At 51.1% G+C, this 18,059-nt stretch overlaps 1 protein-coding gene across 2 annotated transcripts; it reads left to right on the top strand.

Moving 5' to 3' along the window:
- The first annotated feature begins 1,785 nt into the window (after nucleotides 1-1,785).
- Itih4 (inter-alpha-trypsin inhibitor heavy chain 4) lies at nucleotides 1,786-16,169 on the top strand. Of its 2 annotated transcripts, XM_048421038.3 has the most exons (23): nucleotides 1,786-1,926; nucleotides 3,084-3,244; nucleotides 4,729-4,833; nucleotides 4,943-5,105; nucleotides 5,239-5,349; nucleotides 5,833-5,961; nucleotides 6,549-6,665; nucleotides 6,862-7,030; nucleotides 7,110-7,235; nucleotides 7,423-7,604; nucleotides 7,688-7,873; nucleotides 10,325-10,464; nucleotides 10,637-10,791; nucleotides 11,042-11,071; nucleotides 11,317-11,373; nucleotides 11,788-11,955; nucleotides 12,677-12,748; nucleotides 13,047-13,079; nucleotides 13,161-13,265; nucleotides 14,343-14,511; nucleotides 15,226-15,380; nucleotides 15,493-15,589; nucleotides 15,957-16,169. In XM_048421038.3, the coding sequence occupies exons 1-23, from the start codon at nucleotides 1,837-1,839 to the stop codon at nucleotides 16,024-16,026; spliced, it is 2,790 nt and encodes a 929-aa protein (XP_048276995.3). In that variant the 5' UTR covers nucleotides 1,786-1,836; the 3' UTR covers nucleotides 16,027-16,169. The 2 variants fall into 2 exon arrangements, with proteins under 2 accessions (XP_048276995.3, XP_048276996.3); XM_048421039.3 differs by lacking the exon at nucleotides 12,677-12,748.
- Nucleotides 16,170-18,059: the final 1,890 nt, after the last annotated feature.

The following is an 18,059-nucleotide window of genomic DNA, read 5'->3' as shown; positions in this document are numbered from 1 at the left end:
ATGATCCTGCAGGAAAGCCCCTCATGTGCCCTGGGCAGCTTTCTTGGGGCATTTCTCACGTCCTAGCCAGCCTGGCCTTATATAGCTCTGGCTCCTGGCTGGGTCTGTGCTCTGTGTCCCAGAGGAGCAGATCTTCTGTGGGGACAGAATCTGCACTTGTTCATTGGACCACTGAAGAACATTCATTCAGAACCTGTGTCCCCTGTTTAACCCCAGTCCCATCCAGAGCCAAGAGGGTGAAGTGCACAGAAGTGTGGCCTTGGGCCATAGCCTTGCAAAGAAAGGGAAGGTTTTAGTGGAAGCAACAGAAATTGTTCCTGGGGCCAGACACCACCAGCCTTGAGCTAAACTGCAGAGGTAATAAAGAGCGCACCAGCGGCCGGCGCCCTTTCCTGTCTGACACACCAGCGGCCGGCCGCCCTTTCGTGTCCATAGGCCCAGGAGTGGCCTTTCCACCACCGAAGGATATCTGCACCAGCCTCACCAAGTACCCACTGTCTGCTCACTTTATCACTGTTTGTTATAAAACAAAACAAACAGTACTTCAGCTTTATAAAGGGCTTCTCAAGAAAAGCCACTAGTAGCACAGTGCGTAAGAGACTCTCATGACCCTGGTGTAACAGAGTCAGGCCACCTACTCTACCTGTATCCAACCTTCAGGAACCCTGTGCACCTCCCTCCTGTGGGTCCCCCCTTCCTGCAGACTCCAACACTGGAGCTCTAGGCTCAGGGTCTGCATCTTGACAACTCATGGGTGTTGTCAAATTGCAGACCTGCTTGGGGGTCTGCTTGGCTTGAACCTAAAGTCCCATTGCAGTAATAGGATCCAAACAGCAGCCTTGAACCAGGAAGTGAGCAGAGGCTCCTGGGCCCAACTCTTTTGCTCTGTTAGAGCCTGTGGGCCCCAACACAGATAACTATTTTCCCTAACTGGACTGGTACAGAGGCTCAAGGAATAACCGGACACTGCTTACACCATTATTACAGAAAGGGCGTCTCAGGCTTCTTCCTCCTGAAGATCTCCCCGCGTTTATTCTCCAAACATACACCAGCCTTCTGTCTCCTAGGCAACCTGGTGAATGGCGTTTTGTCACATCGGCATCTACCTGTCTGCTGTGCATGCTAGCTGTCACATAGGCTTATCTCTATAAGGCGTCCTCCAAATTACAAAGAAAGGAACAACAAACATCCTGACCTTTTGTTAGGCAGAGCCAGCCTGTCTGCAGGGCTATGTGATCACTTGTGATCACTTCGGATCGGGCCTATGGCTTTAACGCTTGGCAGCCACACCACATAGAAATATGGGCCTACATTGCTCCAAAAAGTGCACATCCTTTTTGGCATCCTCAGACACCTCTAGTGCTCCAGATGTCTCAGGGACCCCCAGACATGCCTACCTGGCTAGGAAGCCCCTGCCTCTTCCAGGAAGCCACCTGGGGTATCCTTCCAACCCTAGTCTCCCTAGTGAGGCCTCTATTTCCTCCCAGGCTAGACTCATGAAGAACAGACGGACCTCATTGTTGGGTGTCTCTGGCCCTGCAAAGCTTGGTGGATGACCTAGTGAGGCTGTGATTCCTGGAAATCTGGACCCTGCAGAAGGGGAGCTAATACCCAGCTCCAACCTGAGCCTGCCTTTGCTCGGGGTGTGTCCTGCTGTCATCAAAGTTCACCGGACATAGGTCATTTGTCTCTTTATCTGAGGCCTCTGAGATTTTTGGCTTGGAAATCCCATTTCCCAGAACTTGCGCCAGTAGGGGCAGGATACCCAGCAAGTTACCAGTTTATAACCCACCTGCTCTCAGGTTCAGAAACAGCCTGGCAGGCAACTGAAGGCCAATGAAGAACTCAGCCCCTGCCCACATGTGGGGCATCATGCTGATCTTGCCCTCGCTGCTGGCCGGGCTTCAGACCACCACTGCCAAGAAGGTAGCAGTATCCGTAGTTGCCTCTGTGTGTACTGGTGTGTGTGTGGTGTGAGCTGGGGGTGAGCAAACACATCTGGGAAGTGCCTCGGGGTATGCGTGTGCAGGTCAGTGTGTGTGTGTGTGTGTGTGTGTGTGTGCAAAGACATGGCCCCGCCCAGAGATCCTTGCAGGCTCCTTCACTTCAAAAAAGGAGTGATCCCATTCTTGCCACTTTATAGATGAAGGAGAGCTTAGGCGATGGCCCCTCGAGGCTGACAGCAGAGCCAAGTAGTTCAGAATGTGGCTGTATGAGCCCAGCTCCTCTGTTCCGGATGAGTGGCTTCTGGGAATTATTTATAAGTTCTGTCTATCAGTTTCCTCGTCTGAAAGGGAGTAATAATATAACCGACTCAGGGCTGTGCTGGTTGAAAACCAACCTCGTAATACTTGGAAAGCATTCAGTGTCTCCTGGGCCGAGCTGACATCTAAGCTGTAAACAAGGCAGGCTGTCCCTCTGTGTTAAACTGGGCAGGTGAGCGTGAGCGTCTGAACAGTCCGTGTGTGTGCAGCATGGCAGGGGAGCAGGCAGGGGAGCATAGGGCTGTATGTGGGCACCTATTCTTAAGGGATTACCAGCCTCAGCGCAAACGGTGTCTGGGGTGGGGTTGGGACAGAGGGTGCGCTGCAGGCATAACGGGCCAAGAGGATAGTCACCTCTCAGAGACCTGGTCCTTTACGGTTTCTCACAACTCCTGTGACCGTGTGATGGGGGTGGAGCAGGAGTGTTCTCCCATTTTCACAGAGCTCAGGATTTCCAAAACTCGAAGAACTTGTTCGCTGCCCTTTTACTAAGCAGAGCTCAGCCTGGACCCAAGGACTCCAGGCCTCTGTCTCTGCCCAAGTGTGATCCTGCCAGACTTGGCCCCTCACCCCATGTGCTTGCTCCTTCCCACGGGGGATTGGGGGCTCTCTCTGGAGGCTTGCTCCATGGTGCTGCCTTGTTGGGAGTGAGCTCACCAGCGGCCTCTGACCTCAGACAATGCTCACATGTGAGCCGGTTGACGGGATTCAACCTGGGCCTAGTCTGTATCTAGGTCAGAGGAAGGGCGGAGTTTGGTCTGGGAACAAGAGTTGGGGGTGTCCGTTAAACCACACAGCCTTCTCCCTTCCCTTGTCCAGAATGGCATCGACATCTACAGCCTCACAGTGGACTCCCAGGTGTCTTCCCGGTTCGCCCACACTGTTGTTACCAGCCGGGTGGTCAACAGAGCCGAAGCTGCTCAGGAAGCCATCTTCCAATTAGAGCTACCCAGGAAAGCCTTCATCACCAACTTCTCCATGTAGGTGTCTTCCTGCTTCTTCCAGCCCACAGCTCAGCCCTGCAGCTCCATCTCCTCTGAGCCTGAGAAATGTCACTGGGACACCCTTGTCCTGTCAGCCTCACAGGGAACATGGATGCTTCCAAGCCCAGAGACTTGTCTGTCCCTCCCGTGGTCCGGCCTCCTCACTAAGTACTTCTAGGTGGTAGACCATGAACCACAGCATCTGGGAGTCTTTGCCTTTGAGGAGTACAAGCCTGAGAAGATATTAGCCCTAACTCCTGGGGTCCCTCTTTGTCACTGCAGAGAGCAGGCAGGGCTACTGTGGACTCTGAGCTGGCAGGAGGCCTTACTTCGTCCTCTGACTTCCTTCACAGCCCTGTCCTGATCTGTTTTGCAATGTTTATTAAACTTGGGGAAAATCCATGTTTGTGAGGCAAGCATTGAAGGCGGGCTGCTCCCAGTAGGGGAAGCGCTTAGGGGTAGAGGCCAGCCAGAGCCCTGGCTAGTATGGGTGTTTCTGGAAAACTGCTGGGGTGGGGCTAGGTTCCCATTGGTTCGCTCCTCCCTTTCTCCCCACCCATCTCCACTCCAGCTTCTGTTTCCTGACTCTGGAGCCTAGGTCAGTGGGTCCCCAGATCTTTCCACTGAATGAGATGGAGAAGTGCAGGGGGGCTTCCCTGTCCCCTGCTCTGGCCAGGAACCCTGGCAGAGCATCTGGAGAAGCTGTGAACTTTCCATCCAGCAGAAGGAGCCAGGCTTCCCGTCCATCCCCATTCTGACCAGGGAAGCGAGAGAAAGATGCCTGTTCTGCGCACTGGGTTAGAGCCCTCTCTTCCCCTCTCTGCACACTTCTACCCTCTCACCTCGCTCCTCTTTCTGGTCCCTGTTTATCCTATAAGGAACCCTTGGGACAGCCATTTTCTGTGCAGAGAAATGGCTTTGACAGTTCCTTCTCGACCTCAAAGGATGACGACTAGAAGCTTGTCTCCACCACTAGGTGTCCCAAACCTGCTTCCAAGATGCCAGGCTCCCTGCAACAGCTACCCTAAGCAGGAGGGTTGAGGGAGAAGCTGCAGAGAATAGGATCACAGCCTTCAATCCTGTGTCTCCCTCCTGCTCAAGCCTGGCCACACAGGAGGTAGAGTCAAGGCTGGGTAAAGGACAATTCATTACTGTGTTGTTCTGCTCTGATTGACTGGAGCTGCAGAACAATGTATAAGGTCCATGGGGCAGCTCAAATGTGGGCTGAATTTAGCCCAGTCCTGCCTCCTCTGTAGCCCGCTCTGCTCTCGCAGGAAGGAAGACCCGTGTGAACTAACACTGTGTGTGTCTCGAGATAACTGAAAGCATCTCCCAGTGTCATACATGAAGTCTTCTACACAGTACATGCGTGATGAATGGTAGTGGCCTTAGATGAAGACAGGAATCACATCAAAAGGCCCACCAAATTCTAGAAAGGTCCTCCTAAGAAAAAGTTTCCAACTGTTCTCTTCCCTGTCCAGGGTCATCGATGGCGTGACGTACCCAGGGATTGTCCAAGACAAGGTTGCAGCTCAGGAGCAGTACCAGGCAGCAGTGGGCCGGGGAGAGAGCGCTGGCCTCGTCAAGTGAGCCTATGGGGAAGGGTGCATACAGGTAGAGACTGTCTGAAGCCTTCCTTCCCTCCAGCGGCCATTCCTACCTGAGCCAATGGGCTATTATTGTCCTATCCCCCAGGACTGCAGGGAGGCAGACAGAGCAGTTTGAAGTATCAGTCACTGTGGCCCCTAAAGCCAAGATTACCTTCGAACTGATATACCAGGAACTACTCAGACGGAGACTGGGAACATATGAGCTCCTCCTCAAAGTGAAGCCGAAGCAGCTGGTCAAGCACCTCCAGGTACCTGGCACCGCCCTCTCCAGGAAGCCCCCTAGATTTCCCTTCTCAACTAGGGCAGCTTCTCCTTGCCGCCTAGCTTCCTGGGAGCACAGTTCACTCATGGATCCCCTGGTGACCCATCTCTTCCTTCCAGATGGACATCCACATCTTGGAGCCTCAGGGTATCCGATTTCTGGAGACAGAGAGCACCTTCATGACGCAGGAACTGGCAGATGCCCTTACCACGTCACAGAACAAGACCAAGGTGAGCCTGCTATGACCACCAAGTGAGGACATCCCAGGGCCAATCTTTAGTCCAGCTGGCTGTGGTCTAGATTTCCATAGAAAATGGTTGGATGTTCCCTGAGCTGGGACGGCTTCTGAGATCTGTGTCCATGCTACTGTCAAGAAGACAGGACAGTAAAACTTAGAGATGGTTAGTGGGTCCTTATAGGATCTTGGGGTTTATGGGGAACAAACTTGGAGAGTGGACTGACGGGAGGGGCCTCAAGAAAGATAACTGAATTGCACTGAGCCCCAATGCTTGCGTGTCCCCAGAGACGGAATTCATACCTGAACACGCCCTCACACACATACCAAATGGAAGCAGTCACCTTTTGGCTCAGAATGAACGTTCCCCTAGAAGTTTCACCCGTGACTACACATGGAATCTAACTTCCCAGTGTGCACATAGAAGGGGTGTTGGCCTCGTTGTTCCTTTCAACGTCAGCTTTGATTATTCCTCCAGGCACATATCCGGTTCAAGCCAACACTCTCCCAGCAAAAAAATTCTCAAAATGACCAGGACACAATCCTGGACGGGAACTTCATTGTCCGCTATGATGTGGACCGGTCTGTCTCTGGGAGCTCCATCCAGGTGGGTAGACTCCAGGCAAGGACAGTGAAACCTCACCGTCTGCCATGCCTTCAGACAACTAAGCATGGCTGTTCTAGAAAAGGAAAATGATGGCTCCTCACTGTGCACTAGGGGCTGGGTCACACAGAAAGTAGGTGGTTCAGTTGTGGTGGTCCTGAATACCAATCCCTTTCTGGAGGCAGAAAAGAACTGCTTTGTGGGGTTACCTCTTTGCATTGCTGCCCAGAGGCCCTTAGCTCAGTCTGATAAGTGAGTCCGGCAGCTGTGTTCATCAGTTGTGCTTCCCCTTACTCCTTGTTTTCCCAGCATTCCCTCTTGATGGATATTTGGTTCATTGCGTCTTTTCGTATTAGCCAGTTCAAATCCTAAAGCGGGGAAAGTTATGGAGAGAGTTGTAGGTTATACATGAATATGGAAGTCTTCTGTTAGCAAGGGGCCGAGTTGTCGGAAATTAGCTATGGAGCTGGGATGGAGAGGAGTCATGAAAAGGAAACATAGGAACCAGGGATTTGGGATGGAGGGGTCTAACAGAAACAGGGCCGGACTGAAGTTCTGATCACCTGAGTGTGGTCTCACTCTACTCACAGATTGAGAATGGCTATTTTGTGCACCACTTTGCCCCTGAGGACCTTCCTACAATGCCCAAGAATGTGATCTTTGTCATTGATAAAAGTGGATCTATGACAGGCAGGAAAATCCAGCAGGTAGGTTTCCTGGACCATGAGATCAGCAACAGCCTAACCTTTTATGGTACCATGGGTGAGGGTTTCCTGGGGTCAAGTCTGGTCCAAAGCATAGACTATGAACCTATCCAAGATACCAGGAAACTAGCCCATGGATCACACGCCTTTAGGGAGCACCTCTGAGACACCTGCCTTGCCTTCTCTCCTGCCCCATTAGACTCGAGAAGCCCTAATCAAGATCTTGAATGACCTCAGCACCAAAGACCAGTTCAACCTCATTGTGTTCAATGGGGAAGAAACCCAATGGAGGCCGTCACTGGTGAGAGCCTCAGAAGAGAACGTGAAAGAGGCCACAGACTATGCGTCCAAGATCGAAGCTGATGGATGTGAGTGTCCCACATGGCGGGAGACCTGGGGATGCCCCTGGTCACTAGTTGGGGTCAACCCTAAGCATGTGCCCTTCAGGGACCAACATCAATGACGCAGTGCTATTGGCTGTGAAGCTGCTGGACATCAGCTACCGGGCTGAGCAACTACTCCCGGGGAGTGTCTCCCTTATCATCCTGCTCACAGACGGCGAACCCACTCAGGGTGAGGACACTGGGGCGTTCTGGGGCATGCTAGATGTGGAGCAAGGCTGGAACTGTTTCCAGAGTGGCTGTGGAACCTGGGGCAGGGGGAAGGAGAATCCTCAAGACCCCTTGGGCTCTGAAGTTCCAGAAATATCCACTGAGCAAATGATTCTTTTCTCATCCTCTTCCCAACTTCATGAGTCTAGGGGAGACCAACCCCGCAACTATCCAAAGGAATGTGCAGGAAGCGATAAACAACCGATACAGCCTCTTCTGCTTGGGTTTCGGCTTTAATGTCCACTACCCTTTCCTGGAGAAGCTGGCACAGGACAATGGTGGCCTGGCCCGGCGCATCTACGAGGACTCAGACTCCGCCCTGCAGCTCCAGGTACCAGTTTGATCCGACGTGGGATACAGATGGTCAGGCAGACCCTGTATGCCTTTGTGACATATTCCCCTGCCACCCTGTAGGACTTCTACCAAGAAGTAGCCAATCCACTGCTGTCGGCAGTGAGCTTCGAGTACCCCAGTGATGCTGTGGAGGCGGTCACACAGGACAACTTCCGACACCACTTTAAGGGCTCAGAGATGGTGGTAGCTGGGAAGCTCCAGGCCCAGGGTCCTGATGTCCTCACAGCCAAAATCAGCGGGCAGACAGTGAGTTTGATTGAACATCCTGGAACCAAGGGGCAGTGGGGCTGTTTGGGCAGCCGCCTCATTCACAGCCAGAGGCATTGGGCTCAAGTCCCAGTCATACCAAGTTCCAGCTGATTGGTCCTGAGTGACTCTCAAGGGACCCTTCTCCTCAGGTTTTCCTGAAGGACACCAGCCCCAGCTGCGTCGGTTCATGGTAGGCATCCAATACACAATGTCGTGATGCTCATGAGAGAACATGGCACATGGGGAACTGATCACTCAGTCCGCCCCCCTACCACCTTACTCTTCTGTGAGCATGTGATGACCGCAGGTGTTCCTTCTCAACGTCCCTCTGTCCTCATACTAGACCTTTGAGGGTGTGGGTAGGACAACGAGAGCCATTCCATTTCATAAGTGAGCAGACCAAGGTCCAGGCAGGACAGACCACGTATGCTGCTCTCCTCTGCTTCTGGGACACCTCATAGAGCCCTAACCTTGCTTGGACTTCTCTGCCCCTGGGTGCAGGAGGGTCAGCCTGTGATGTCACAGATAAGACAGAGCTGTAAGAGGAGGTTGCTGGTTTCATCCCTGACCGCTTAGCTCCAAAATAACCACACAGATACTGTATTAGTTAAATCACTGCTTGACCCATTCGCTCTAAATTCTTATTGGCTAACTCTTACATATTAATTTAACCCATTTCTATTAATCTGTGTATCACCACGTAGCTGTGGCTTACCGGCTAAAGTTCCAACTGGTGTCTGTCTTTGGCAGCTTCATGGCATCTCTCTCTGCCTTCCTTCTCCCAGCATTCAGTCCAGTTCTCCCCGCCTACCTAAGTTCTGCCCTGTCAACAGGCCAAGGCAGTTTCTTTATTCATTAACCAATAAAAGCAACACATAGACAGAAGGACCTTCGACAGCACAGAGCCGTTAGGCTGAAAGATGTAGTGGTAACTAAGGCCAGCCTTACATACCCTTCTGGAACAGACAACTTGTACCAAAGTAGCGTGACAGCCTGGAATGTTCCTGACAGTTTGTGCCCAGGAATTCAGCAAAAGGTCTGCTGAGATGAATGATAAGTAAGAGGGGGTGGAACCCAGAAGTGAGGAAGCATTGTTGGGCTCATATGCCAGCAGGACACCTTGCCTGCAGAGAATGCCAGTGGGGATGGAGGGCCCAGGGCCTACTCTCAGACACAGTCAAGTGTAGGACTGTTCGTGAAGGCTGTGTGGCCAAGCAACCTGTCTTTAGACCAATCTCCGGAGAAGTGGGAAAATTTCTTAAAGCTCTTGTGCCTCAGTTTCCCCCGATTACAAATGTGACCTCCTCACATGCCTACCAGCCCCGTGTAAACACGAACGTAACTCAGACGTCAAACATAAGGATGGATCTGTTCACTCTCGTCTTCTTTAGTATTGGGGATTGAATCTAGGGCCCTCCGGAAATACTCTACCACTAAACTATATCCCCAGTCCTCTTTTTACTGTTTATTTTGAGACAAGACCTTGGTAAGTTTCCCAAGATGGCCTCGAACTTTCTCTATAACCCAGGCAGGCCTTGAATTTTTAATCCTCCCACATCAGTCTCCCAAGGAGCTAGAATCACGGGTTTGCGCCAATACACTCGGTTCTTGGGTAAGCCCAAGAAAACGTTAGTCTATTCAAAATTAATTTAAGGGAAAACATCAATTAAGTAGTAACTTTACTGTGTAGAGAAAAACCTCATGTCTGTGACCTTCATACACCAAAACTCTGGCAAGACAGACCCTAGGTAAGAGCCAGGAAGAGACTGGTGCCAGCAGGATGGGCAGAAGGTTGTGTAGGGTCTCTTAGCTAACCTTCTGAGGGAGAGGCTTGGCACACCTTTGCTCTCAGCCCCCTTGCCTAGGCTGCCAACTGGGCCAAACTAAGCCCATGACTGCCTTTCCCCTGGGAAGAAAGCAGTTAGACCACAGAGAGGTGCACAGTGTCCTGCCATCGCCCCCAGGGCCAGCCCCAGCAGAGGGGCGATGTGGAACAGACAGGCTTGTTGATGCTCTGACCTTCTCGTCTCATCTTTATTACTAACTACTGGGGTCCTTCCTTCTCTTTCCTTTCCTTTCTCCGTGTTTGGGGGAGGGGGAACCCTTTCTGCTCCATGTTGTTTTTGAGACACCTTCCTTCTGCACTGGCCTGAAAGTTGCCACCCTTCTTATAAAAGGTCAGATGACCCAAACTCCAGGCTACACAGCTGTCTTGCTATGCATGGACAACTGCTAACACTTCTCCCCACCTCCCTCTTGTCTTGGAGGGTCTATGGGAGACCCTCATACTCCTGAACTCCCTCCCTACTCCCCCACCAATACTCAAAAGAATGAAGTCCTCAGAGTTGCCCTGACCGGCCCCTATCCCAGTCAGGGTTCTAACGAAGAACTTGAATGCTGATCAGCTGTAGGCATCACTCTCTCACCTGGGCTGGTACCTCTTTCCAGGATAAACAGAACATCACCTTCCAAATGGAGGCCAGCATAGCCCAAAAGGAGGAGGAGTTCCAGAGCCCCAAGTACATATATCACAACTTCATGGAGAGACTCTGGGCGTTTCTGACCGTAAACCAACAGCTTGAGCAGATGTGAGTGACCCTGACCCTTGTAAGTCACACGACATCAGTAAGTCTTTCAGTGGTGGCGCAGGTATGGAATGAGGTGTTATGTCCGAACGCTACACTCTCCCAAGGGGACTCGCAGGAAGGGGCCAGTGAGAGGAGACTGCCCAGATGATGCTCTCATGTCTTTAACCCACAGGATTTCAGCATCAGGCGCCGAGTTAAAGGCGCTTGAGTCCCAAGCTCTGAATCTGTCACTCAAATACAATTTTGTCACCCCCCTTACGTATATGGTGGTCACCAAACCTGAAGGCCAAGAACAATTTCAAGCTGCTGGGAAGCCTGTGGATGCTGGTGAGTGTGGGCCTGGGTCTCGGCACCATCAGCCTGCCAACTAAGCCCCTGCCATCCACAGACTCCCAGAGACGCAGGGAGACCCATCTCAGTTCACCAAGGAGGAAACTGAGAACAGGTCTTGCAGCTCCCTAAATTCACTGCTTGCATCCGTAGTCTGGGGCGGGGGAAGCAAGTGTGAACGTAAGCACTTTGAATTGGCAAAGCCACCCCATAATACCTCCCTCTCCTTTTCTTTTTCTCTGCACAGATAATGGACCAAGAGATGCCTTCTTAGGAGGTAAGGGCCTGATGACTCCAAAGACAGCCTATGTATAGCCGACCAGTATGCTGGAGGCCTCGGTCTGCCCTGCTCCCAAGAGCTGGTGCTGCCTGACCAAACTCACGGGTCTACTTAGTCACTGGTTCACTCAAATGCTGGCCACCCCTTAGGGTTTGACCTGACTCTAGGTACACACTCCCCATCTGGATGGAGCCCCAGAGGGCTGACTCCAAGGAGTAAACACAACTCTCACTGTCTTCCAGGTCAAGGCCATTTTCACAGGACTCACACCAGAAGACCCCGACCGCCCAAACGAAAAGGTGACAGTGGGGGAAGGGATGGCGAGGAGAGGTTTGCAGAGTTGTGGCAGGAGATCGACTGGGCTCTGCACTTGCCTCTGAAAGGACGGTGCTAAGCCTGGCTCACGTGGCTGGTAACAGGCCCACCACTAAAGATTAGTGTTTAAAGTTGGCCATCTAGAGTCTTACTTGGTCCAGAGAAGGGGATTTAGTAATCAGGGTAATTTAAGGGGCACAGCTCAGGGAAAGATTGCCCTTTCAGAGGGAAAACCCTACCAGTGCTTGTCTCCTGCCTAGGGGAGGCTCTCCAGCAAGGAAAAGAGGGGCTATGTACCCTCTCTACATCCTGCTCCTGGCATAAGGCCCCCTTCCCAACCGTGGCGAGCCAGGACGTTGCCTGTGAGAACAATACTCATGTCAGTGTTCTTAATCTAGGAACGACGCTCCACACGGATCCCAGGCTGAGTGTTACTGGCTCTATGTTTAGACAAAACGCTTTTCCTGGACTTCGGGGACCCCCTGGTGATCCTCATTTTCCTGCTCACTTTGATAGCGATAATTTCAGGCTGCTTCATCTCCGGCGACCGGACCTGCCACCTTTCCGTGAGTTCCCTTCCTTTCTGACCCACAGTGGCCTTTCTTTTCCTTATAACTTGACTCTGACCCATAGAGGGAGGGAGGACACCAAGCACAAGCCAGGCGAGGACAGCTGCAAAGAAAGCAGGTGACTGGGCCTAGCTAGACCCTGTCCTAAAGCAGAGCCGGGACCCAGAGGCTGGGATGAGCACCTCATTTCCTGTGGCTACCCTCACTTTTCCGTCCCTCAACCAGCCTCCTCTTGGCCTGGTCCTCAGCATTGTGGGTCAGGCGTGTGCTGCCCTGGCCCTTCACTGCCCCTCGATTGCCAGCCCACAAGCCTGGCAGAGTGCTCTCTTCTGTGAACCCTGGACCCCAGAAGGACTCAGTACAAGACTCTTTGGACACCATGGTCAATTCTTTCCTTCTTGAGACACCTCTTCCCCCACCAGTTAATGAACACCAGGCCTCCCCAGAGCAAGACTTTGTTTACAGTGAAGATCTACTCCTTATGATGGAAAAGGGAGCCGTCCCCATCTCCAAAGTCAACTATGGTCCCTTGTACTTCTTCCCATTCCCAATGTGAACTCAGACTCAGTCAGGGCCTATCTTCTTGACATCTCTCCTGCCCCTCTAGGCCTGAGCTTCATGGGCAGTAAGGACAGGAACAGGGGCCAGGCAGGTGCAGCAGGCCTCATGTCCTGACTACCTCTCCATTTTTGTTCGTGAATGTTTCTATGTCTCTCAGTCACCTCAGCAACAAGAGTTCCCGTGGTTTTAAGTCAAGTTGTGACACACAGTGCGAAGAAAAAAGATGGAGGTACTGGGGTTAGGGATGGAGCTTGATAATAGGTCACTTGCCTGGAGTGCACAGGTCCCTGAATTTGCTTTCCAGCACCAGAAATAAACAGAACCATAAAGATACCTGAGCCAGAACTCCCTCGGTAGCTCTAGAAGATATTGGAAAGGGGGAGCCCTGGGTCTCTATAACCTGTCACATGGTATTCTACATGTCAGAGTGGAGAGAGCCCCAGTCACAGTCACCCACTACTCCGTCCACAATGCCCTGTTCCCCAAAAAGGGACTGCCTGAACCCAGAGCTTTTCTTTTTCTTTTAGAGAGCGCCACACCAGTTGAATCCACACAATCAGGTAATTACCCCTGCCCATACCCGCCCACCTTTGGCCCCCTTGACTCTTCCTGACCCAGGAACTCTGTGATGCCTATTCCAGCTCCTGCTGTCATCTTGCCACTTCCTGGATCCAGTGTGGGCCAGCTTTGTGTGGACATCTTACGTTTTCACGTTCCCATCTGTCTGTTTGAAGACCCGGAACAGGGTAAGAGATGCATCCCAGGAATCTACCTAGAAACCCAGACCCTACTCGTATGATTTACCCCTAAGCACAGCAACATCCCCATCATGGGCAAAAGCCCTGTGCACCGAGAAGGGCCTTCCCTCCCACAGCCACCTACAAGCTTTCATGGAAACTCCTCAGAGTCTGCACACACATGGGTCAGTTTTCAGAGCTGAGAGGAAGCTAAAGTTGCCTAGAGTCCAGGATCTGTACATGTCAGATGAGCCGAGAAAAGGGTAAGGGTGTCCCAGGTAGAGGAGACAGAGCAGAGGGACACAGGCACCCTGTGACTCCATGGGCCCTGGTGGTATGGAGAGGGAATGGTTGAAAAAGAAAGCTAGCCTCTCCCACTCACCAACCCTGGAGCGACCTCACTAGACGAGCTGAATGTCTAGGCAAACACAGGGGTGTACAGCAGTCAGCAATGTTTATGCTGAGCTACAGCGCACTCTGGGGCAGCCACAACCCCTTCATTCCTCTGAGAACCGCGTAGTCTCTTGCTTTATCCCTCAGGCTCACTGTACCTGTCTGGTCCCTGAGGAAGGGACTTTTTACCTAACTCCCAGCCCCAGCCGTGTGGCAAGCTGGAGACCCAGACACACTGCTGGAGACTGATGAATGCTTCAATATTTGAAGCAAGACACACCCTCCCATTATCAAAATCTAGTGAGGGGGCCATCAACATGATTTGAGGTCCCACAGAACACCAAATCTTGAGTGTGGAAATCATAAGAACTAGACCTGAGCCAGGCATGATGGCACACAACTTTAATCCCAAGTCATGACAGAGGCAGGATAATCTCTGGGAGTCTGATGTCAGCCTGGGCTACATAATGAGCTTCTAGGCCAGCCTGGGCTACTAGGTGAGAGCTTGTCTCAAAAAAAGAAAAGAAAACAAAACCAAACAAAAAAACCAAAGGAAAAGAAGCAGACCTGTAGTAGAAGTATTGCAGAGAGTGACCCTTCTGGGGATCTAGTTCCAGGAGGACACAGTCGGGGGAGCCTGGTTCAGGACATTGCCCAGAATTGCCTTTGAACTCCGTGATCTGGTCTCCTTAGGGCTTTGGGTAAGTGGTGTATATGAGAAAGACGGGTTCTCAAGGATTGAAGTGCGCATCCTGGAGCCTCTCCTGTTTGTCCGTGCAACCCCTGAACACGTGGTGGTGATTCGGGACCAGAAAAGCTCCCAGTACAAGTGGAAGCAGACACTGTTCTCTGACTTACGCAGGTAAGGCCCAGGGTGGGGCCCTAGGTGTGTGTGGCCTCTCAGGCTGTGTGAACCGTGATGCTAGTGATGACGGTGGCCAGAGGCCACAGATGAATTGGTTGGTTAGGAGTCCCCTGTAGAGGCAGCACCCTGGGCAGGACAGGGGTAAATCCCCTAATGTCTGGTGGCTCTGGAAGTATTGTCCTGGAACCTGGACCTCATCATTAACCCAGGTCCCTAGCCCATGTAAAGGCAGTGTGGTTTGGAGCTAGCTTTGTAGCCCATTCTGCATGCATACACCACATGGCCCTTCAAGTCTTTGTTTCCTTACTAACCACCAGGCTTTTTCAGATTCTGAGTAGTGAGCTCAAGATGACATTCATGAGAAGCCCGAGGCCCAAGCCAGGGCTTGTAAATGCTCCTCTCAGTTCAATCAAACGAACAATGACGGTTATCCATCACCCCCAATAAGAGCATATAAAATTCATTCATAAGAAACCAATTTAAAACCAGAGGAAGGAATTGCAATTCTGTTTTATAAACAGCGCGGGGAAATCAGACGTCATTCAGCTCACGTTGGTGCTGTTGTGCCCATGAGAAAACTGAGCCTAGAAGACTTAGGGGATTCTCTGGCCAAGAGGGAAATACTTCACCCCTACCACCATCTCTGCGCCACCTAGAGACTCCACACAGGTGTCTCTGCCTTCCTGCTCAGGCTTTGGGGTTTCTCTGCAGCTTGTTGATAGTCATGGACGCGAAGGGATTCCTGGTGCTCAGTGGCCCAGACAGAGTGACGATTGGTGTCATGCGCATCAGCGACCCTCAGAAGAGACTAGCGCTTCTTGTGTCGCATGCTCAGCATTTCTCCAGCCGCACCATCGGACAACTCGGTACTCCGCTTGCCCTTAGAAACCGCCTGTGGCGGAGCCCAGACAGGTGCCTCTCACTCTGCCCACCTCCCTCACTGTCTTTATCCCTCACTGACCTGCCCTTTAACCTCAGGTCAGTTTTACCAGGATATCGTCTGGGACCCACCAGTTGGACCAGATAACACAACACGGACACTTAGAGTTCTGGAAGCAGAATACCCAGCTACCAGGTAAGTGAACAACCAGCTCACTGAGCCTGGCTGATGGGGATTCGGAGGGCGAGAGCTGGGATCTACAGAATCCCACTCTTGTCCCCTTGCTTGGGAACTAAAAACAGCTTGGACTCACAGGAAAACATAGGCTCTCCTTGTCCCTTCCCCAACTTCCAAAGTCCTGCGTCCAAAAGACCTCACATGCTAAGTTCCTTGAATAATCCTTTGAGCAACTGGACCTTCCTGACCTATGTCAGAGGGAATTCTGAGGGACTCGGAGATTCCCTACACTCCATGTTCCTGTCTACAACTGTCTCCCGTCTCTTTCTTCTCACCTGAGATTTGTTGACCACCTATTTATGGTTTCTGTTTTCTTCCACCCCAGAGAGCTCAAGTTGAACTACCGAGAAGGGTTGCCAGCAACCAAGATTTCCTGCTGGACCGTGAAGATATAGCTGTTAGGAACAGTGTTGCCTACCTTACTGTCCTTGTGTGCAGTTGGATGACACCGTATGCCACCAGGCCACCGGCGAGGCTTAGGTCTCAATGGGGAGGAGGATTCTCACTTATTACAAATAAAGAAGGTCATATGAACCCAGGGAGCTGGTGTCATGACTCCATGAGGCTCATCCTCGGGGACACAGGGTCCCAACCTGAAGATTCTGCCCCATAGAGCATTAGAGTCTTCACAGCTGGCCCTCAACAGTAAGGGCCCAGGGAAACCCGTAGAAAGTTTTCAGCCCTATCTTGGTCTTTGTCAGAAGAATATAAAACCAGCCATTCAAAATGTCAGTGCAGCACCCAGAACTGAAGAACGTTCTCCAGAGAGAGCAGGGTTGGAGACCTGTGCAGTTGCCTGAGCCATGAGAACCACAAAGACTCAGCTGGGTCATACAGTTTTGTGACGTTTTTGTCTTGAGATGGGAATGAAAGTTTTTTCGTCCCAAAGAGGGCACCAATGACAGATCAAAGCAAGGACTTCACCCTAGTCCACTGCTGGCCAACCAGCTTCCAGAAGCTCAGAGAAACTGGGAGGGAGGTATGGTGTTGGTGGAGCATGGGCACATGCACAGACACACACACACACACACACACACACACACACACACGCATGAGACTTTTCTGAGGGTCAAAACTTAATTCTTCATTTTATTTCTCTCTCTGCTGGATATCCTTCTTTTGTTATACATTTTCCCCTTTTATTTCACCTAAAACAGATTTCTATGCAAGAAAAGACTACCTCATAACCATAAGTTACATATTCCCCTGAACAGATTGAAATCTTTACATGAGGAGAAATCACATGAAGACCACAAGTCACAACATGTTTTCCTTAGAAGCCCACAAGTAGTTAAACATTTTTTATATTACTTTTCCCACTTTAACATCTTCACCCCGAAGCAACGATTCTTTTATTTCCAATGAACAGTTTTAAATCAGCTAAGCCGGTTCCTTTTGGACTGGCAGGCAGCTGTTCATGGTGCCAGGGTAGCAGATTTTGGGGCTTTAGAGGAACTTTAGGTGAGTGGTCAGTTAGATGACCAAGGAGCTCAGGCCTAACCTTGGGGCTGGGGACATCACTGCTTTCATTGATCAGCCTGTTTTCCACAAAATGCAAGGAACTTCCTTGTTCTTATTTTCCGTCCCCTACAATTCTCATGTCTAACAAAGGGAAAGGTGACTTTTAGCCTATTTTTGCCTTTTTTTTTTTTGTATCTCTTATTGGAGCAATTGGAAGAATAACCTGAACTATTTCCCTAATCATCGTTATCAACTGTCCTAACCCCCTGTAACTTTTAGGCTAACTCAGAAAACCCAATTGAATCATAGATCTAATTAGCATTGCGCTTATAAAAATGATCTCTATTATGGCCTGCAAGTAAGTTGCCCGGTGAGGCGTGGGGTTTTCCAAAGAAACATCACACTATACTTGATACAGTGGGATCCTTTCACACAGTGATCACACCATGCCAAATACAGGAGGAACACACAGCAGCCAGCAGAAGGAAGCACAGCAGAAGCCGGGGACATTCAGCAGACAATCCTCCCAGGGCTTTGCCTCTGCAGGGTTTAGCTTTGTTATTCAGTGACTTGAACACAGACTACATTGCTGACTGTGCTCCTCTGACAACCGACACTTGTCTAGTTTGCAAACCAATGTATTTACTGAGAACTTACCTGAGCGTGGATGAGGGGTTACGTACAAAAGCGTGAGTGACTCCAAGACCACTGCATCACTGAAAAACCCACCCATCACGGATGATGACTGCAATCCTGGGGGCTGGAGATAACCCCTCCCCCCCAGCAAACCCCAAAGAAGAGAAGCACACACACACACTACCACCGGAAAATAACAGGAATTAACAATCGCTGGTCATTAATATCGCTTAATATCAATGGGCTCAATTCACCTGTAAAAAGACACAGGCTAGGGGCTGGAAAGATGGCTCAGAGGTTAAGAGCATTATCTGCTCTTCCAAAGGTCCTG

This window comes from Myodes glareolus, chromosome 5, assembly GCF_982192425.1.
Source record: "Myodes glareolus chromosome 5, mMyoGla1.1, whole genome shotgun sequence".
NCBI lineage: Eukaryota > Metazoa > Chordata > Mammalia > Rodentia > Cricetidae > Myodes > Myodes glareolus.
The sequence above is the reverse complement of the archived record's forward strand: the minus strand, read 5'-3'. Positions and strand labels throughout refer to the sequence as shown.